This window comes from Pyrgilauda ruficollis, unplaced genomic scaffold (genome assembly GCF_017590135.1).
Source record: "Pyrgilauda ruficollis isolate IOZ18807 unplaced genomic scaffold, ASM1759013v1 scaffold11, whole genome shotgun sequence".
Classification (NCBI taxonomy): Eukaryota; Metazoa; Chordata; class Aves; order Passeriformes; family Passeridae; genus Pyrgilauda; species Pyrgilauda ruficollis.
Genome location: NW_024509210.1, coordinates 5,623,811 through 5,646,407, shown reverse-complemented (window position 1 = coordinate 5,646,407; position 22,597 = coordinate 5,623,811). Strand labels below are relative to the sequence as shown.

Below are 22,597 nucleotides of genomic sequence, written 5' to 3'. Positions count from 1 at the left end.
TTGTGACTCAGCCTGACAGTCCTTATTAGTACAACACACGTTTGTTACTGTTTTCTTTTGATGTAATCTTCCTAAGAGGAGGAACAAATGTATTTTAACAGCTCTCCAAGGGCATATTTCATAGGCTCACAGCACAGAATTCATGCCTGAATATAGTCTGAATCTCATCATAACTCTGATTTGCCTGGGAGAACAAAGCATTTCATTGTGTATTCAATAATGGTTTCAGCAATCTTATTCACACATTCCTTCCTTTCTTAATCAACAGAAACTGTTTGGATTCAAGATGCATGGTTGGGGTGGGAGGGGCAAACAATGCCAAAGCCTATACTTTTGAAATCTCCATTTTCTTCAGAGCAATAATCTCTCTTTAAGAATCTTTGTTAACAATCCCTTAACGCAACATTTGTCACACATTTTGCACCATGTCCTTTCCTAATGAACTTTGCTCTATTCCCCTTTTCCACCCTGTCAGCTGGCATGGTGCTCTGCTTATGCCTCTATTGCTTCCAGTTCCAACAACTGAACTCTCCAGGGATCACAGGGCACAGTTTAGGAAGCACTGTCTTGTGCAAAGGTTGAAGGTCACAACAGACAATCTGAAAAACAGCAATTTTGATCTGACAAAATACATTCTGGGCATTCTTTTCAATTGCATTTCTTATGCACATTGTAAACAGAAATTGGGGCTGGGAAATAAAATAAAAAATGCACAAAGTTCTGATTCCTGATGCTATACTTGGTAATGACATCTAAATCCAAGTCTGTTCATTTATCATCTAACTTATGTTTAATATAATTAGTTGTACCTCTAAAATGCCTGCATTTCTGAGGGGTGTGCAACAGGAATGCACAAAATGGCTGTTTTTAGAAAACACATTGTTATATGAAGTCATCCTTTCATTTGTACATATTTCTCGGCACTAGAGCTCAATGAGGGTGTTCAAAACACTTTGTATTTTAAGTAACTTTTGCTAAGAAACAGTAGAACTCCTACCTGAACTTAGGCAGTCAAACTTTGTTTGCAGATACATCAATGTAACTGAAGAGAGAATTTACCCACTCCTTGCAGTGTTACTATAAACAGTATTTGTTGACACAATAAGGTCTGGGACTACACAGGTCTTGCTGAGTTACAACATGTACTGTTAGCAGGCTGCATCTTTTAAGCATACTAATATTTGTTTAAAACAGCATTATTTGATCAATACAATATTCAAGACTGATATAAAATAAAGTTGAAACCAATGGTTTTAATTTTTATTTTCAGGTCTGCAGTAGTGAGTACAAGCTTGTGTACGCTTTCTTACTGATATTACATGGCTGAAAGCTGTCAGCTGTTCACATGGCATATTCATAAATATACCCAAATCATAAAGCTTTAACTGTTTTTACACATTGCTTTTATTACTAGACTGTTTTATTCATGTTGGCACAGATAATCCATGCAAAGTAATTACTCACATCTCATAAACCACCAGACATTCTGTAGTGAAATAACTAGGAACTCAGGAAAAAATATCTATCTAAAAGCAAGGGCACTTGTGGCATCAAGTCAACATGTCAAAATATTATAAAACCTAGACTTCTAATATATGATCACTGCAGGCAATAAATCACTCAGTTTCAAATTCTGATGTTTATAAATACTAAACAAAGTAATATCCACTACCAGGAGATGAGTATTGCAAAAAAACATTAGTGTGCCCAGCATTAGACACTAATGAATGTGTTCAGTGCTGTGGACATTCACATTATTAAACATAAATACAAACAATCTTCACCAAAACATTTTACCCAAAGTACTGACCACTGAAGGACCAATGGAAAAATATTTTTCCTTGTCTTGAATTGATTTTAGAATTGAGAACTGTATAATGTGTGAATCCAATATAGTGAAAACTAATGACAAAAAGGTCCTAAAACTGTTTTTTATTTTTTGTCCAGATAATAAAAGTAGCCTTATTTGGAAACATTTAATTTGCCCTATTCTGCAAAAAGAACATCAAAAGAGAGAAAAGCATTAAAAACAGCTTTTGAATCCTTTGACTGAAAAGTTATTGAACACTTTTTAGTTAGGCAAAAGACTGATCCTTTAAATTGGTCATTCAGAGGTACAGTACCTTTGTTTTATTGGGTAAAACCTCACATTAATTAGAATGAAAAGAAATATTCAGAAGAACTTAGGACTTATCTCAGGCATCTCTTACAAGACATAAAACATAATCAAGTACACATTATAATCTTGCATATTTTTGTACAACATTATTTTCCATGATAGTTAAAAGGTCATAATTTGAATTTTAGAGATATATATTATTGTATATATAAGCATTTTACCCTCTCCATATCACAAAGGTGACATAGCAGAAGAGTATCAGCAATTATGTGGTATTCTACCCCTGTGAAAATTAAAATGCTACATTATTATTCACAAATTTCTGGTTCAGATATGTGCAAAAATTATATCTTAATATAGATATCAAGGGCAGGTACGTGGATTCCCTGTTTTTGGACCACATTATGAAGCAGCACAAGTCATAACAGGAAATTTTTATTACATGATAATCCTCAGGGTATCTCTGTTCTTCATTCAGAGATATCGCTGTACCTCATAGAGTGATATGTAAACTAGCTTTAATCTCTCTTGCTCAGACACCAGCTGGAGCCAGGGCATGTGCTACAGTGCAGGTTCTCTGCCCAAGGAACTTTTCAGGACTTTCTCAAGCCAGTCCAGCTCGCACTGAAGTCTGTGCTGCTGCACTTTCACTGCTGCCACCCTTCAAGCCAGCTCAGCTCTGCTCACATACACTGCATTCCCTTTCCTGCAGCCCAGACTTCAGATGTACCAGATTGGATCCTTGCTCACCCCTCTGTACGTATCCAAACCTATGGATGAGCTACTGGGCTATGGTGAGCTACTTGTACCCTAATTTCTCACTTGAAGCCCTCTCCCTGACTGTAGTGATCCTGGCTGCCCCCTACCCAGCCTCCCCTGCCCCACCCAACTCTCTGACATGCCAGCGTGGTGGAACTGCCCCTACCTGGCTATTCCCTGCTCCAGCCCCAGCCTCGGGAAGGGCTCCCCATCTCCTCATGCCCCATCTTTCCCACTCAACCAGAGGCCTGCAGAGCCCCTGCATTCCGGCAGCCTCAGGTGCTCCCTGTGCGGTCCCAGGCTCCGCTCCCCTGCCCGCACTGGCAGCCCAGTTTCCCGCAGCCCTCCCAGCCGGTACCTCCAGGCTGGCCCACCCAGGGCCCTCTGCCTGCCAGCAGCTTTTCACTGACTGCACTCCCTAACTGCAGCCCAGCATCTCTGGCCAGATCCTAAAATGATGTATCCTCCATGGTGCCAGTGAAGAGGAAGCTTATAGGGACATGGAGGGAGAAGGTGGAGGGGAGAATGAGGCACACGTATAAACACATGCAGATCAGAGGGGAAAGACCTCGTGAAATTCTCCTGAGGCATCCATCACAAGCCCTTCCCATGGAGCCTGACTCCCTATTCTGATGTTGCAGTCAGAGATTAGTCCCAGTCAGTGGCCAACACTGACACAAATCTGCCTAAAGAATATCTTCAATGCAGTCTCAGTATAGAGTATGCTGATGTGAATTCTCTCAAAGAACAGATAATAATAAACAGCATTTTGTTGAATGGCACTGAGAAATGAAAAGGAAATGTAGAATTTTCTCACTGTTGTGAATATGTATTTAATGAAGTAAAATAGAAGTGGAAAAATATTTAACTTCCATAATTATGATTTATTCCTCTGGAGAATATTATGAGCCAAATCTTTGGATTTTGTAATCTATGGGACCATATTCACACCAGCCCAGCACCGACTGAAAACAGAAAATTTGCTTGCTTACAGAAAAAAAATCCAAAACAAACAAACAAACAAACAAAAAAAGGCTTTGCATATAATGCACTAGTGTTTTAGAATAATTCATGCATACAAAAATCTGACCCCCAACTCAGATCAGATCACTGCTAAGATCAGTGAAAACTAAGATACCTACTGAATAAATACAGGTCATACATGTCAAAACTGCCACAGGCAGTTCAGGTTGTTATTTTTGTCCAAGATGCAGACTGCCTGCAGCTAACTTAACTCTTATTTTTGAACTCCAAATTTCATTTATTCCTCCCCCAAGCTTTGGATAGTTTTTAATCCCTTAAAAGACATAACAAATGAAATGGGCATCACTCACGGGAGGGACAGGACAGACAATGTAATTTTTTGCTACTCAGAACACAAGGTAAAATAGGTGCAGATGGCACCAGCATGTGGCCCACAGAAAGCATCCTCAGCCTCAGAAGTACTAATTCAAAACTGTCAGTACTGCAAGCTGTCAACACACACATCATAATTCTCACTTAAATGAGTTAATAAAGGTTGAATGGTGATCAGACTTTCCATCTTAACCCCATCAGACAGAACTGCTGTCTGCCATATAAAAGTCACTGATATTCAAAAATTCAAAAGTATTATCAGTAGTACAAGCATTACTTATTTGAAAAAAAGAGTTTTATAAATAACTGTCTGAACAACTTGAAAGTTGTTCTCAAGCTATTAGGATAGATGTCTATGTGGTTATTAGAAAAGATGATTGTATGGTTATCCTAATTGTTGGAACATAGCTACTGTTTTCCAATGGCAATTACTGCTACAATTCATGATGTGCTGCATTTGAAGTAAGGAAAGGAATAAAGAGTATGTGCCTGCTACCTTACAGATTTTGATACACATTCATTTACTATAAGAAAAAAAAAAAGACTTTTTCCTAATTATGTGGCATAGAGGAGGGAATTTTTGCAAACTATCTCCCACAACCTAGCTGTGCTAGATGGATGTGTTTCTTCTGTGTTCACTAGTGTGAAGTTCCAGACGTAGGTTCCTACCTCCCTCTGATATCAGTGGGAATTAGAAACCAAAGCAAGATTTAATCTTTTTTTTTTTTTTTTTTTTTTCACAGGAGGAAAGGAAAACTGGTTTTGAATTAAAAGCTGGCCTTTCTAGTCAGCTCTATTCCATTCAATGTAAGAGCAATTTGGAGAAAGCCAGTTGTCCTTTTCCATTATGACTTGAAAGTGAATTACCTACTGTGCACATAGAAGCCAAGTGCACTAGCAAGGCTGACCCAACCATTTTATTTTCAAACTGTTATGGATTGCCACCTAGGCTTCCCCGCTACATATGGATTCAAGGCAGACTTGTTATTTGGAAAGAATCTAAAATATCTGACGCTATGATGTAGCACCACAAGATAATGGAACAGCACTCACTTTTCCTAGAGGAAGCCCTAATCTATTTATTTCCCTTTGAAAGCTACAGCCTTTGGTTCTACAGATGACTGTACATATGGCACTTACTCATTCTTGCTGTGAAAGAAAATGACTTAATATAGAAGTATTTTTCCAGTTGTTTTTAAACACCAGTGTGTGGTCTAAGCAGTAAAACTGCTGTGGGTAGTTAACTTGAAACTACATTTTCACATTACTGTTTATAATAAGGTTTTTAGTTAATTTCAATATTTCCCCCAACTGTTGCTATAATAATGGACTAGTTCATGAGTTCATTTGGTTTTGACTGCTCATTCAATAGGTTTTTGTATGAACTTCACAAAAAGCATGTTCTGCATTTATGAAAGAGGATAAAGTTAAACTTGAGAAGTACCAACGTCTAGCTTTTACCGAGAGAAGTGCTAGCCATGGTTATCAACTTTATGATTGCCCAGTTAGTCATCTGTTTTACCCCAGCATTACTGACTACCAACTCTTCTTTTAAACATTGATAGCGTGGGCATGCTTCTTGCACAGTGGCTTGTCCTTCTTGGAGTAGAATGGCTGACCTTCCAAATTCACATGGCATACCTGGAATTAAAAATAAATGCAATCAGGAACAATTAAGGAAAAAGAAAAGGGAGAAAGATGTGACTATCAGTTTCAACTGCATTGCTCTTCTGCCCATGCATTTCTTTGGTAGTCTTTAGAAGCCATGTATTGATTTGCTGTTGATTTAACCCACTGAAAGAAATCAAGTTAGGCCCTTAAAAAGACCCCCACTGTGAGAATTGCATGTTGACAACACTAAATAATAAAACTATCATTTCCACAGAAAATGCTGCAGCTAAGGCAAATGAACAAGCAAAAAATAACATGAAATATTCAGAGAAAGTGTCTTTATGAGTAATCAATGTTTATAAGTAATTAAGAGCTGTTAGCTTGTGAAGGAAACTTGCTTAGTGTTCCTTTCTATGTTAGAATTTCCAAAAGACTTCAGTTTCCACAAAACACTTTTTTGCAAAGCTAGTTTATCTTCAGATATTTATAAACATTTCTATACTTTCAACTATTCTACCTAAATTTTAGACTTAAACAAACATTAGAAATTGTCACTGTCAGTTTGGTGTGGCCAACATACTATTTTTAGCTAATTAGAGATTCTAGATATTATTACTTTAGGAATAATATGTTGCAGAGCTGCTCAGTGGTATTAGAACCAGATGAAAGTACTGTTTATCATACGGATTTTTCTGCTTTGTGTGCAGAGTGTGGGAATATGGCCACTCTCCAGAGCTATGTGCACACCACAGATTGATGAGTTTGACCAACTTCTATGCTAATTACTATTCATGCTCACTAAACAGACCTCTTTTTGCAAGTTTCAACAAGCATTCAGCGTGGAAATACAAACTTCACTGCTTTGTAAGTAAGATTATGGTTATACTGTTCAGTATGGTGTTAATTTATTTTCAGTCTTGCTCTATCTTATTTGGCAAACACTGGAAAGAATAACAGCAATAGTGGTTTGTACTGCTGTATGTACTATCTAAAACTGGATGTTTTATTAGAAAACACTCACTTATGATGGTCAAATTCCATAATTCTAGTAAAAGTTATGGAGGAGAAGAAAAATTACTCCCATCCTTCTTCAAATGGAAGTAAAGAATGAAATTTCATCCCTCTACATCCTTAAGCACATGTTAGTTATTACTGCTTTCAGATTTTGTGATGTTACTACACAATTTAGGAGTATAAAGGAATGAGACAGTATTTGATGTAGAACCTACAGCACAAATGAAGCAGGTGTCATGCCAAGTGTGTCCAAGAGCTTCAATGAATTTATCTCCAGCTTCAACAGGATAATCACAGCCATGACATTTTGTGCTGAACAAAGCAATATAATCTAAAATAAAACAAAAAGCAAAGTTAGAACAAACTCTTAACACAATCATATTAAGTCCAAAAGAAATAGAATGTTTCCAGACAATGCATGTTTTGATTGTTTTTGCTCAGTTTCCTACTTCATTTACTGAAACACTCCTACTGAAATATGTTTCTTTTCTTTCATTATTTCAATACAAACTCAGTCCAGAACCCCCCATTAGTATGACATTTATCATCACAAATGTAGAAAACACAGAAAAAATCCATGGAATTTGAAGTGTTGCTCACAATACTTTCAAATTAGCTTTAATATATTTGGAATTTATTCATAGGACGAATATGGTTGTACAAAAGAGTCTAATGACAAGGGAATATTACAAGTTTACATGCCTGTATTAATGTTCTTTTTGCATAAAGAGAGAACATTATGGAAACCCCATACTGGCTGATTAATACATCTTTACTTTATCAAGTGTGATTTGGAAAGGTTTGACATTGAAAAATATTAGTGGAAATTCCATGACAGTTATTTGATGTTCTGACAAAACCTCCAATTTTAAAGGGTAGGGACCCAGTCAGTCAGGCTGCATGGCTTTTTTTTCTTCACTAAGAGCTACTCTGACTTGTAAAATTTGAATTGTGTAACCATAAGAAAGGAATCTCCAGAGAGAAGTAGGCCAGGAGCTCACTGAATGCACAAGGGGAATACAGAGGGAATACCACTTAAACCTTAACCTCCTTCCTGACTATGTCAGGCAACACATTTTGGGACAACATGGCCTTTTCCTTTCTTAGCTGGTAAGAAGCAGTTTGTTTGTTGCAGCAGCCAGGAAGCAAAATCTGCACCACCATGTGCTGCACATCTGTGCAGACCTATCTCTTCACAAGTGTTGGTTGAACAATTCTAGCATGAGGCAGCAGCATCAGAGGTCACAGCTCCAGCAACTCAAAAGGATTGTGGACAGCCCTAGAAGACTAATTTTTCATTTCTGGTGAGCAGAATCTACCAAGGAGGGGAGTGGAACAGGGGAAAATGTGTAGGGAAGGAATTGCAAAGTATGATAATACATAAGGGAGAGAAATGAGGGAAGGCATTGTTGACACTGAGAAATGGCAAAGACCAGTGCTCTGCCATTCTCTCATATAAACTGGAGAAAAATACAGACACAAACACTTGGATATGTGAAGAGTGGAAACAAAACCCATACTGGATGGGGAACTGATATTATTTTGCTCACCAGCTGCTTTATTCTTATGTTGCTTCCATGAACATGAAGCACATAATTACTGTGCAGAACTGTCCAGACTACCATACCTTTCTCACAGTAAGGCTCCCCGTCCTCCATGTGGAACAGGCTATTCCCAAATGGCTTCTTACAAGCAGCACAGACAAAGCAACTCGTGTGCCAAGTCTGTCTTAGGGCATGCATCACTTCCTGTAAAACAAACAAACAAACAACCAAAAATCTCCAGCAGAATAGCCAGCCCTGCAACTTCCTCCTGGAGAACAAACATAAGGCAGAGATGCTGTAAATTCTCCCCTTCTGGATCAGCCAGTTCCCCTCCTCAAAAGAAAGAATTATGACAGAAATTGGGCTCCTTTTGGAAAGAAAGAGGAAACAGGACTGCAAGCCTTCTAGAACAATGTATTTGCCAAAGTGAAGCAACATGGTTCAGCCAGCAGTTTATATCAATATGCCCAGTCGCTGTTGCAGGAGGGATTCTGCACAAAGATTCTGATTATTTTCTCCTCTGTTTTGATACGACCAGTACGAACTCTTCAATGCAAGAGTATGATTTGTTAAATAAATTTAAAAAATGAGGAGTAAGCGGTGTAAGTCTGTTGTTTCAAAATAATCTAGATTCTGTAGTTATTTCTTTATAAGAAATAATAATTTCTTTATAAGAAAAAAACATTTTTTTTGTAATTGTTCTTATAAGAACAATTCACAAACTAATATAAAAATCTAAAAAAACAACAAAAAAGGAAAGGTTCTTTTAATGTATATGATTAGTAAAAACGAGTCTGCATGTCTGTTCCTAAGCCATGTGTTTATCACAAAAATCCCCAATTCTCTGTGTGTGTACAACTGATGTTCTCCTCAACTGAGTACATCTAGATTTTATCAGCTTCTTACTTCTGTCCAGTATGGAGAAATCTCTATTATTGCTTCAGTCTTTTGTCATACAGAAGTCTTCCAAGTCCAAAAGCTGCAGTACTGGGCTCTGTTGCACAGTTACCTGCTAACTTGTCAATCTTACATGTAGCCAGGATGATGTTTGACAGTGTATCTCTCTCCAACAGCCTAGATTTCAAAGGGCCAGCTGCATAACTGCTGTAAATTAACTTTGTTAACTTCAGTGAAACAGCATTGATTTATACCAGCTGAGAATCTAGATCCTATTTTATGTTGCTTCCAATTATACACATAGACTCTGATTCTCTTTTAAAGATCGCTTTTAATGTCCACTGATTATGAGAAAATGGATTGAAGTCCTCTTCCACGCTTTCAATCCAGTGAATAGACAAAATAGTCTAATTTAGATTTGCCATATATCTCATTAGAGAATCACCATTTGAGATTCATTAACTTCTGTTACTGTTTGCAAAACAACTATTGCTGATAAATAGGTTTGGATCCATTTATGAACCTCAGTGAGGTAAGAAGCAAAAATAGCTTGAGAAATCTTATTAATATAAATAGAGGCAGCTGGCATCTTTGCTATTTTCCTGATGAAAATCCATAATGGGAAACTGATTTGTGCCAGCAATCATTAGGTAGGTTAAGTCAGCACTCTGCTATAAATTAATCCTTCTGCCACAGTAGCAAACAAGACTTGGCTGGAGCCAGAGCTTCACCATCCATGTCTGATGCTGCCATCCCTAATTGGCAGTTGCAGAGAAGAGCATCTGTAATGCCAACATTTAGACAGATGTCAAAAGGTGACAGCTAAGCAGTGAAAAACCAGTGGGGGACTCCTTGCTTCTTCATCTGAGTCATACATTCACTACAACTGCATGCATAAATACACTGCTAAAATTATTGATGGTATTCCAACCTCACCACCATCTAAGGTATGTGGAGAACAAATTAAATTGTACATTTACTTGTACATTAGTCCTTTAAGACAAAAGTGGAATTTTGTCTTTTGCTTTATGAATATTATTTTTGGCTTTGTGGAATTCAGATCTTTGTATTTATTCAGTATTTTATTAACTATAAGAAACCAGCAGAACTTGTCAACAGCTGTGCTGCTAACTAACAGTGAGGTGCAACAAGAGCAGTGGGCCTCTTCCCAACATCACTGATTTCTCTACTGAAATTTTGACTAAATCCTGTGTTATAAATAAAAACCCTGTTCAAGTCTCTTATAAATGAGAGATAAAAGTAACATAGTGTTTATCAGATAGCAAAAAACTATCCAGAAAGTGTTACTTAATTTACACTCAGTGAGAGGGTACCCGGATTACATATTCCGTCTGTGAGCTCAATAAGGTACAGAAATTCCAAGACTTCAGATGGATAAAAATTATTATAAAATGTTTCTCATTCTGAAAGAATCCATAAACTGGGAAATAAGTCTTAAAAGGATGAAATAATAAAACTTCTACATTCACTGCTTACAGTCTGAACTCACTATTTCAGGGATCCATGCAGTTGCAGGAAGGGTTAATGTTGTCTCTTACCCCCATAATCTTAGTGTGGCACCTGGCACAGGTCGGTGCGAAGAACTGTTCATAGCAGCGCTCACAGTACACACTGTTCTGCTCCTCCACAAAGCACATATCAGCCAAGGATGTCTTGCAGTAAGCACAATTGAATTCTTCTGGGTGCCAAGAGCGACCCATGGCTACCAGGAAAGGCCCTCTGGAAGCAATCATAATTTATTTGTAATCTTGTTTAATCTTATTTGTATTGTGTAAAAAGGGTTGAATGACCCTGATTGCAAACCCACTTTGTCAGACACCATGTACACGTGTAAGAAGCTACTTGAACCATGAGGTGCATACTAAAATAACATTCAGAAACCTGAATAGAAGTGGTCTTTTTCAAGACCATTACTCAAAACACACTGGTTAAAACATTTCATTATTGTTTGGTGTCATACACTGCATTTACAGATAACTGTTGGAAAAATCAATTGTTTTCATATCTGCATAGCTATAAGTGGTCTTTGTAAGCAGATTAAAAGACAAGAGGAAAAGGCCAAAGGCAACAGAAGATAATGCTACTATTTGAAAGCATGAAATAACAGGCAAATTTCCATCTTTGCACACCCACACCTCACAAGAGCTCCTAAAGTCTCCTACCTTCCTTCTGTCTGACAGCACTGCGTGCAGCATGTTCTAGAAATGTCAGACTATCAGGTGACAACTTGCTGTTTTGTTATGTGGAAGACACGTTAAATTCATTTTGGTGATTGACTCTGGTGATTGTAGCTAGATACAATGATTATTACTGGAATATTTCCATTCCAGAATATATGAAGGGCAATAATCAGCAGTTCCACATCACCAAACTAGCTCCTTTCAGTGGGGAAGACTGTCATTAAACATGGATTACTTAAGTTGGATAGCAGTGCACAGGCTAACAGTAGGCACTGGTCCAGCAGAATGAATTGGGAGAGAAGGGAGAGGCATGCTATGAATCACTGCTAATAGAGTGTAGGCATTATCTTTCTCCAGACACAAAAGCAACAATTACATTTGGCTGCTGTTCCAAAATGATGCCTTGTTCCTTTTCTCTCCACAATCCCCCCCTCTGCTCCCAGCCCCCTAACTCTCCCAATGAAGTTGCACGAACCTCCTTCAAAGGGTTACCTTAGGACCAGAAACCTGTTTAAAATCAAACAGAGATTTGCTGCAGCATCCAAGATCCAAACAATTAGCATGTATAACTTTGCAGTGATAAAAAGTGAACCACACAACAACAAAATGAGCTCTGGAAATGTTAAATTAATGAAGCAGACAGCAGACATCCCTGCTGGGTAATTTAACAGAGTCTTAGGCTCTGGAACTGTATATTAATGCACAATAAGCAGTCTCTCTGATACTTTTTTTTCTGCTTCATCCCTCTTCAAAGGCCCATGACCTTACCGAATGATGCTGTTACAGTGCCCGCAGAGAGGAGTTCGGCTGCTGGCTGGAAAACGCTCCGCCCTCTGAACTGTTCCCCGGGCTAACGCAGGGGGCTGGGAAGGAGTTGAAACTGGAGACGGGTAAGCAGGAATTGTGGCAGGGGATAGCACTGGAGCACCCCTTGGTAGGATGTGCTTTGTGACAGTGGTGGTGGATTTTCCAGGTGCAAATTTCTGGGAAAAGGAGTCATCTGTTACCCAGGGAGGGCGACTCGCAGGCTCCGTGTTGGCAGGGGTGTAGGAATGAACTGGTGCTGGCGCTGTTTTAAGTATTCCAAAAGAAACCAAGAAAGATTTTAAAGTCTTTTTCTTCTACTGTCAACACAGCAACACTTACCAAAGGGTACCCCACGACACACATACAATAAAAGCTGTAGGTGATAGTTAATTATGTCCCATTGTTGCTCACTTATTCTGGGCTGAAGCCAAAGGTATCAGCACAATCACTGACTTCTCATATCATTGCCTCCTGGCTTTTACAGATTTTATGGAGACCATTGTCAAGATCATCTCTTCATTTTTTTGAAGGAATGGATATGACAATTCTGATAATGTCAAAGACTGCCATATACTCTGTTTAAGACAGGTTAAAAATATAAAAAACAGATAATACAGTAAAGTTTTAGATAGAATTCCCCAGAATTTCAGTAAGTTATGCTTAACTTTTCATCTCATTATATTAAGTAAAATACAACATGTTCTGCAGATGTCACTATTATCTATAATTTGTAGGTTTATTCCTAAGTTTTTGAAGAAAAACAGGCTCCCACAGGGAACACAGAAATAGAGAGCACTGGAAGCAACACAGGGAGCCAGTTCAGCTCACATGACCAGCAAGATAAAGCCAACAGCACTTAGAGGAAGGCCAGACTTGTGGTTATGACTGATCTCAGTTCAGTTCTTGGCTCTGCCACAAACTTCCTGTATAACTTTGAGCAAAGCAAAGTGTGTCTGCGCCTCAGTTCCTGTGTGTAAAACAGAATATTATCCTTTCTCTCTGCCAGCCTTTGACTAGCTAAAACCTTCAGAGCAATCTGTCTCTGTGTTTGTGTGCACCAGGCTCTAATCTTGGGTGGAGCTTTATCACATTAAAATAAGCAGGAGCCAGGGCCTGCACATACTGACAAGTTTTCCCATTATCCTGCTCCTTTCAAAATGTCAGATCTTGCATTATGTAGGACTGAAATTACTGCCCAAGAAACAGCCTCACTTTGCCAAGTACAGGAGCACTAAAAGCAGTTTCTCTTTGCAAGGAAAACAAAGCAAATGATTGAAAAGAAGCTTGGAGAGCTGAAGTGTTTTGCCCAAATGAGAAAGCACAGGCTTGGGAACAGAAGCCAGTTCTCCAGCATTCTGGGCAAACATTGCACACAGCAGATCCCAGCACCAAGAAAATTACAATCAAATACAACATGTGCAGGTTTAAGGGACTTGCAGGTAGAAAGGTATTTCAGCTAAGAGGGTGAAATACCTGAAAGTAACATGGATCTTTCTGAATAATTAAGTGGTGAGAAGTTTATGTTTGACTTAACACCCCTTCTTCAGCCCATACCCTGCCACATAATAACTTACACTGATTATTGGCAATTTGCAAGTGCTTAAATTGCATATATATCAATGCACTGTGATCACCCTTGGGATCTTTTTATTGAGGTCAGAGTTGAATCCAGTGCATTTTCTTGATAAAAATTTCTTATGGTACAGCATCAGCAATGTTTTTGCTTCATAAAATTGTATCCCACCTTAGCTTGAGGCTTCTTCTTCTTCTTCTTTTTTTTTTTTTTTTTTTACTTGGAAATGGTAAACAGTATTTAAAGATTTCAGAGCAGAGTTTATATGCAATCTCTTTAGATCCCGAGGCTCTTGCTATTTATGTAATTATTTATGTAATATGGTACTAAGATAGGCAAAATTAGAAGTTAATATGTAATCTCTAATTGATGAGTTCATAAGGCTCCCACCTATGAGGCTAATTAAACAAGGTGATTTCAGCTCACATCACTACATTCTCTCTACTTTCTATTTCTTTTCACTCTTTCTGTTCTATTTGCTGCAGTAAAACAAAGAAACAGAAAAAAGGAAAGTAAAATAAAACAACAAAATGGGATTTTTTCCCCAGCTACTAAAAGGAAGTACCAGAGGAATTACTGCAAAATGACAAATGCTGGGTGTTTGCATCTGCTCTGAGTTCTCTTTCCAGCTGTTATAATTTAATTTTACAGGCCTGATTTATTACAATATATTTTCCTCCTGTGAACAAGCTGCAATTACTATTGCTTCAAAATAGTATCACTGCAACATATTAGAAAGATTTCACTAACTTTGAGATTTTAGCAATTGTTATTAAAAGGGAATTGTCTTATTTTCTTAGAACTACATCCCTAAGCTTATATGAACAATTCTTTTCTCTTAGTAGCTACTGCCATACACATTCACCTTGAATGTTTATGTATTTCAAAAAGTCTTCCAACACCAATCAGGAGAAAAAAGGGGTTGTTTGCTGCTAAAAAAGTACTAAGATTCAGTATATCAGAGAATATATTCTCAAAATACCAGTATTGCATGAGTTGACCATTAACTGTTAAAAAATGAATACTTCAAATAATTCAGCAACTTAGCCTCTATCACCTTGTTTCTCTCAGCCCTCAGGTTCTCTTAGAATAGGAAAGAATGAATGGCATTACTGTTGTCCTGAGAGAATGGCAGGAGAGGAGGTCTCTCTTAACAGGAGTAGGAGCAAGCCAATTCCTTGCTTCTGGGGAAGATGGAATTCTCCCCCTCAGCTCTTCATTTATGGCCTATGGCTATTTTCTCTCCAGACAAAAAGGCACATTACCAAGACTCATGCAGTAAAGCAAAGATTTATAGAGTCTCAAATGCTTTGGTCACACAGACTTGCACTGTGAGAACATTTTTTCTTTTTTTTTTCCCTTTGTTAGTACATGACATAAGTGTTACTCTTTATTATTATCAGTAACAAAATAAATTAATAACCACAACTGATATGGCTTGTTCTACACTTAGTGGCCACATCCTTGAATCCCAAAAGTTTTCCCATATTCTGTTGCAGTACAGAGCAGATGATAGACTGAGCAGATGAGGATTTATAGGGAGACACTATTCTTATTTATGGGAACTAAAAATGAAATAATGGTGTGGAAGCTGCTGTTTTAGTATTGAAGGTGCTTAGGATTCAATACAAAGTTCATTAAGAACTGCGGAAATCTCTCTACCAATTCGTCAAAGAGCAGATCAGGCCTTTACACTTGACCAATTTTGCATACACAAGAAGGCCCAGTTGGACGTAGGGATTTAAAAGGAAAGATCTGCTTTCTCACATTTAGGTATTGTGTTACTTTGTGGTACAGAAGTGCAGCTGGAGTTGTTTGGGATACGTGAAAGGTCTGGGAATGCCTGCGGGAAAGGAATACCCAGGTATGTTCTGCCATCTAGTGGGCTTTGCTCAGAAGAGAAGCCTTTAAAACATGAGTTACGAAATTTAGAGAAAAGATTTCAGAGCTCCCAGCCTTCTCTACTGGAAAAAATGAAAGATCTTTAGCAGCAGAAAATTTCCCACCTGGATTAGGTTAAGGAAAGTGTAGACTGCCTGATAAATCCCATCTGAGCCAGATACTCAAGAATGCAGTTTCATTTTGAGATTTGTTTCAGTTTGTTTGGGTTTTATTTTCAATCTGACATTAAAATAGCCTTCTAAGTCCTCTCAGTGACTGATTCAGGAGTCTCTATAGTGAATATATGAGCCTGTTGATGGGTGTTTTAATCTGGAAGCTGCTGCCCCACATTTCCAAGGGAAGCCAGTCATTGACAATGACTGGATAAGGACATTTTCTAACTGTCTTGGTGGTTTGTTTCTAAGTACTACTGATTTTCCCCTCTGTGACAGGGAATGCTATTTCCTCCATTTCTTCCCAAGTGGCAATTTCCCATTTGCTCTGCAACTGTCTCTGAGGATAGCTCATGCTCCAAAACCACTGTGAAGTGCTACTACATCAAATATATAACACTTTATAAAGTACCACAACAAGAACCAAACGTCTTCCCTGAAATCTCTGCCTGGAGCCTCTATTGTACCTGAGTCACTTCAGGGTTCAATTATGAAGGCATTTTAGAACCCCTTATTGGACATTTCAAACTCCTAAACAGTACAGGAGGACCTTTTCTATCTCTGCCAACTATTTAAGCCTTTATTGAGAGGCAATGAAGCTCAAAAGTAGCAACATAAGGAATTGCAAAGGAACACCAGCAATGTCAGGAAGTGCAAAGAAGATGCCCAACCCAGGAGAAAACAAAAGCCTTTCCTCTTACTCCAAGCAGAATTCAACAGCCAGCTTTGACTTTACCAGATCCAGCCAATAATTGGAAATAGCTGCAGATGAATTTCTGTGGCAGGTTTGTATATCGAACTGGAGTTTATACTTCCCCAAATGAGCACAGGGCTTACATCAGTCAGTGTATTTAGGAGATATTTTGACTTGCCAGAGTTTGCTCTCTTCTTCATTATAGAAATAAATCTGCTGTTGTCATCTTTTCAAGTAAAAAATAATAGCATTTGCCTTGAGTGAGAACATGGTATACACTGGCACACTTAACAAAAAGCAAGTGAGGAGGAGCTGAAGGTTTATTTACTTTGAGACCCTTAAATAGCACATGAGAGCTCTGACTTGACTTTTTCTACCTTTATGTCTCAAATATAAATGTCAATTGATTTGTCTGTCTGCTTTATGTCCAACTAAAATTCCTACATTTCTTTAATTTTAGTAAATCCAGAAATAGAACATTACAGAAGACATGGTTAGAATTGTTGGCCTGCTCATGTTTATTTGACTGTAAAGATATAAATCAACATATTAATTCTCTTGCTAAGATGAGAAAAACCTTAATTTGAAACAGAACTGCCTTTAGACTTATATTGCTGTCTCAATTCATTCAGTTTGAAGGTTCACATTTTGGTCTTCAATGGTTTTAGAAGCTCAGTCCATTTGTAACACATTAATACCAAGGGAATTTAAATAATATCAAGGAGCATATTTTCCAAATGAATGAATAACCAAATATATTCCTTAAGTTACTGTCTCTGGGAAATGGAATAGCATTATGAGGTGCTTAAATACCTCATTCTTTATTTCAAATATATGCCTAAGTTTGAGAAATTCAATATATGGTTTTACCTATTTTGCAAATATATCCTACTCAAGCAAACTCCACTTATTTTACCTCCTTCCTGAACTGTGCAATCTTTTCTATAGCCATTTCCTCAATTCTGTAGTGTCACTGGGCTCCTAATTAGATAAACTGTTATTTTTCAAATGTATTTCTTCTGAAAAATCAGGCTACACATTTCTTATTAGACTTTTCCCTTGTTTTATTTTACCCTCTGTTTGTTTCCCATTTTAACTCTGAAGTAGAATACAAATACAACATAATCCTCAATCTTCAGATAATCTGAGGCAAAACTAGCAACATTTAGATCCACATGTATAAATACTGTCTGGTACATCTGTGTACAGAATGTGTGCTTTCTACATTTTCTTTTCCCAAAAGAAATGTGTGAGCATTTTTTTTCTGAATCTTTTGAGTACTTTGAAGGCTCCTTACCTGGCTGGTAGACAGAGGGCTTTATGCTGGCAGTAGTAACAACTCTCATTTTTGAAGCAGCAGAAGGAGCAGGACTTTCACTGTAGCCTCCAGAAACTGGCATTGGTGTATATGACTGGACTGTGTTTCTAAAAGCAAAATGTAGGTGTGAACAACTTGATAAACAGCAAAAGTTACTGATCATGAAGTCAGAGATCTGGCAACATCCAGAGAACTCCAAGAGGAACTGTCTGTGAGAAGTACAGAGAGAATGCTGGGAGATTCATCAGTCTTTGTCATTGCTAAGGAAGCCTCGGACAATTCTTTGGAAAGAAAAATTAGTCAAATAAGGATTTTAAATAATGGCAAGTTTGGTGTTGTCATCATAGAAAATAGCTTGCTGAGGGAATATGATAAATTTGAAACTCTCAGTAACAAGAGTTCAGACTTTACAAAGCTACATATAAAGTTTGTGTTTTCTTTTCCTCTGCAAACAAAAAGGCCTGGTCTTCTCTAAGATAAATCAATGAGTCATATCTGGACTTAAAAATACACTTGCTCAGCACAATTATTACTAATACAAATGCTAATTAGGGTTTCTATTTATATTACACTTATATTTATATTATATATTTATATTATAGTATTTATATTTATAATTATAGTAGTAATATTTATAATTATAGATGTATATCTATATCATATTTATATTTATATTATATATTTATACTGTTATACTATTTTCAAAAATATTGAAGTGACTACTCTAAAAGTCACTCTAAGAGTAATTCTAAGAGTAACTAACTCTTCTCCCTATTTAGACTGAAAAATTTACATTAATTTTCCTATTGTTCAGATTTATCCTTCAGAAAAAAAACATACAATATGCAATATTATGATGCACTTTCTTCCAGTCCTAGAATAAAAACATTTCCTCAGGATTCCAAAAATCAGTAAGAAACAGTTTTTCCCTATCTTATGGATTGGATGGTGATTCTCAGTTTGATTACAGTAACAGATTACATAATATGCCTCTTCTATCTGCAGTTACTTGGGGTGATTCTGTTTGTAGTGCCTGTGTTTCACAGACTGCTAAAAGAGCATCACAGTCAAAGCAAGCAAGAGAGAATAAAGAAGTACAGAGAAGGGAAGCAACAGACAACGAGATGTGTGCAGGAACAAAAACCTATTCACTACAGAACATCCTTCTTACTCACCCTGAAAACAGCTTTACTTGTTTTTTCCCTTCAGTGTCACTCCCCCTAGGAATTAGATCCCTATCTATTTGTGCTGACAGCTAATAAGTTATTTCCAAAGTGGGTTTGCCTAGAGGAAAACGTTTGTCAGCATATGAAAAGAAGCATCCATCTTTCCCAGACTACTGGTCCATCTTGACTTTACTTTCTTTAACAGTGGAAACAGATGCCATCTGGAGAAAACACATTATAATCTTACATGGCAAACCCAGCAGATTTTTTCCAGTACAGGTAAGAAACATTCTGAGGAATGGAAACTTTCAATTTTTAATTTTGAACAAAATAAACCTGTCCTCAATGTAGCTTTTTGCTGTTCTGACAGTGTTTCTATAGATTTAGTTTGCATAGCATCACTGCTGCCTCAGGCTAATTTATTTTGTGTATGTAGCAAGACCTAGAAACTTAGCTATTGCTACAATGGCTATAGCTAATTATTTCTGTACCTAGTCTAGGGCTTAGGCCTCACTTATATTCCACTGTACCATGAGTGTACCATGAGTGAACAATAGTTTATCTCCAAGATAAACTATTTTAGTGGGTTTGTATTCACTGTAAATTCTGTTGTGAACCCTGCTGTGCTTTTGTAACTGCCAAAGCTGTTCTAAGCACTGTCAAACTTTCTGGGTGCTGTTCTTACCTGACCTGTTTCCTGATGATACCTCCTGTGAGGTGCCTAAGAAGGCACTGTGCTTGGGATCACTGGACAGAGGCCATTGCTCCTGCTGTAGCACAGGGACAGGGACGCTCTGGGCACTCTGGCTTCACCCACAGCTTTCAAAATGCCATCAGCTAAACACACCATCTGAACACTTGTCTTTGTTTTAAAATCTGATACTCAGGGTAAACTACACAGCTCAGTGCCCAATATTTACAATGTGAGTTAGAAGATTTTAAAATGATGTGTTGCACAGCCTGAATCTGAAAATGTCATCCAGTCAGGAAAGTCTACTCCCAGATGCACAGATCCAATGGTAAGAAAGACTCATTTGGATTTCTCTTAACGCACAAAATAAATAAAGAAGTTCTGAATCAGATTAGTAATATTTAGACTGTCATGAAGAAAAATGGTTATTCAAAATTCAAGTGTTTCCCAAATATAATAACATAGTAAAACCATACCACAGATTTCCTTGCGTTCAGGGAAATGAAGCTGAAAAAACCCCAAAACAACACCCCCCACCCCCCATTCACAGTATCAAAATCAAAGCAAAATTAAAAGTAGTACTGAATCCTTTTAGCCCATTTATATGTATATGATGCATAATAAATACAGTAAGAAAGATCAGAAAGCTTATCAAAGAGAAATAAAGTGTTATACTACATCATTAAAGGTTTAGTGAAATAAAAGATTTATCAGCATTTCCGCTGAAGAAATGGAAATGGCATGTGATTAAAAGAACAAAAAAAAAAAAAAGAAAGAAGAAAGAAGAAAGAAGGAAATTAAGAAAGAATAAAAAGATGTTGTAAGGACCAAAGATGCTTTAATGGATCAAGAAGCACTGGCATCTCAAAAAGCAGTGAAAGCAACCCCATTGAATTTATCTGTAGCAGTCAATGGCATGTGACAGGCAGCAAATTAAATACCGGCTCTGAAAACTATTAGTTGTCAGGAAAAGAAAGAGTAAATATTTCTAAGCAGATAATTTTTATGTTAACGCTTCAGTAGATGCCTACTAGTAGCAATAAACTGGTTTGTTAAGTGCTTTTAAGGTAGAATAGCTGCACAAAACAGTTTTATACCTCTGCTTTGACTGGTAGCTGATGGAGGTGGAAGAATGCCGGTTGAAACTAAAATGAGACAAAAGTGGTATTTGAAAAAATATACAGAAAAGATTGGGATATCTTGCCCTAGCATGAATTTCCTATGAGCAAGAAGGGCTCTTAAACTAAAGCAAATAACATGTACATATTTATAAGCATATGAGTATTACATTACATTTTGTTTTCCTATTTAAGCTGGGAATCACAGTGAAACCTGAAGTGGTAACATAAGTCAATGAGCTGAGAGCTCCAGAAGTCTCATCTGATCCTGTTATTTGATTGTGGAACTCCAATTATTTTTATTAGCAGAAAAAAATAAATACAAGGGATTTTTTTCAGTATCATAAGTTTACATTGCATCAAATCTGAAAAGCAAACCTTGAATAAACCAAAGGCCAAAGATCAGGGAAGTTCCCCAGCCTGTGAGGCAGCTCAGACAACCCCATGGAAAGGACAGGCTGGCGTAGTTGAAGCAGAAACATCAGCCCACCATGTTCAGCTTTTGCCTTGCAGAACCTTTCTATTGGTACAGTCTTAGGTAAACAGGTAGAGTTTTTTTTTTTTTTCCCTTGGGGAAACAGTGTAATTTCAGAACATAAATGAGTCATTTATGCAAATACAGGAAGTACTTGAAAGCCTGCACAATGTATGATCTGAGAAACAAGAGGATTCAGAATGAACAGAGCTCCTGTCTGCAGGGCAGTGCAGGGCTACAGAGCATCAATCCCATCCCACAGGGGCACAGCCCACATTTCCCAGAGCCACCAAGAGTCTGCCTCCCAGTTATTTTCCTAACTTCTGGAGAAGAGTTTTTTCCCCTTTACCATGGACACAGTGCTTGGATTAAAATCTCCGGATCAGAAGCTACACTTGACTTTTAGAACCATAATTGTAAACTCTTCCCATTGTTTCTCCTGGTTTTGCATTCCCAGAGTGCTGTTGCATGGGGCACCCTGCTTTAACCCTCTGGATGGAATAACCCATCCCTGAAGAGCTTCAAGCTTATTCAAAACTCTCCTGCTGTGCTTGCTTCTTTTAAGTAAGATTGTAAGTGGAACAGATAACAATAAGTCAGATTTCACTGCAGATGTAAAAGAGTAACAGTCTGTTAAGGATTAGTGATTTACTTCAAACACTCCTCTTCAGGAACATTATAAAGATTTTACTCATGTTAAGTGTTATGCATATGCTCACAAAAGCTAACTATGCTCACTATAGAACATAGGATCTACTAAAGTTTAAAATCAGATTTAAATAGTTAAGGATAGTGATCAAGAAATTCTCCTGCCTTTTCTTGGGGGATGTTTTTAAAGCATCTAAACGGCAAAAAATCACCAAAAACTGGAATAATGTTGATAAAATCTCAGCCTCATCTACCCGAGGATATCCCCATCCCGTAAAACAGTGGTGTAATTAAGGTCATCCATATTCTTTTTTAAAATAAAATTATATTAAATGCTCAATACTCCTCTGGTATATGTCAAGCTAAAACTGGATTTTTAAGCCTGTATTTCGGCATGTTAAAGCATTGCTTGATTTCTAAATGAAAACTTCCAGATGCTCAAAAATTTGAATTATAAATCAATTTAGAAGCCAGTTTTAGTCCCTTACATTTGAATACACTAACTATAACACACAACACTTTTTAAAACAACATGGAAGAAGTGCATCAAGA

General features: G+C 37.5%; 1 protein-coding gene across 6 annotated transcripts in view; it reads right to left on the bottom strand.

Moving 5' to 3' along the window:
- Positions 1 to 1,233: 1,233 nt before the first annotated feature.
- The window catches only part of LDB3 (LIM domain binding 3), a 115,402-nt gene continuing 94,038 nt past the window's right edge, over positions 1,234 to 22,597 (bottom strand). For all 6 annotated transcript variants that reach the window (XM_041475546.1, XM_041475563.1, XM_041475570.1 and 3 more), the window contains 6 exons: positions 17,927 to 18,054; positions 12,270 to 12,570; positions 10,860 to 11,040; positions 8,487 to 8,607; positions 7,075 to 7,190; positions 1,234 to 5,875 (listed from right to left, as the gene is read on the bottom strand). In XM_041475546.1, the coding sequence (XP_041331480.1) occupies positions 5,786 to 5,875; positions 7,075 to 7,190; positions 8,487 to 8,607; positions 10,860 to 11,040; positions 12,270 to 12,570; positions 17,927 to 18,054 (937 nt within the window). In that variant the 3' untranslated portion in view covers positions 1,234 to 5,785. The remainder of the gene's footprint in view (positions 5,876 to 7,074; positions 7,191 to 8,486; positions 8,608 to 10,859; positions 11,041 to 12,269; positions 12,571 to 17,926; positions 18,055 to 22,597) is intronic.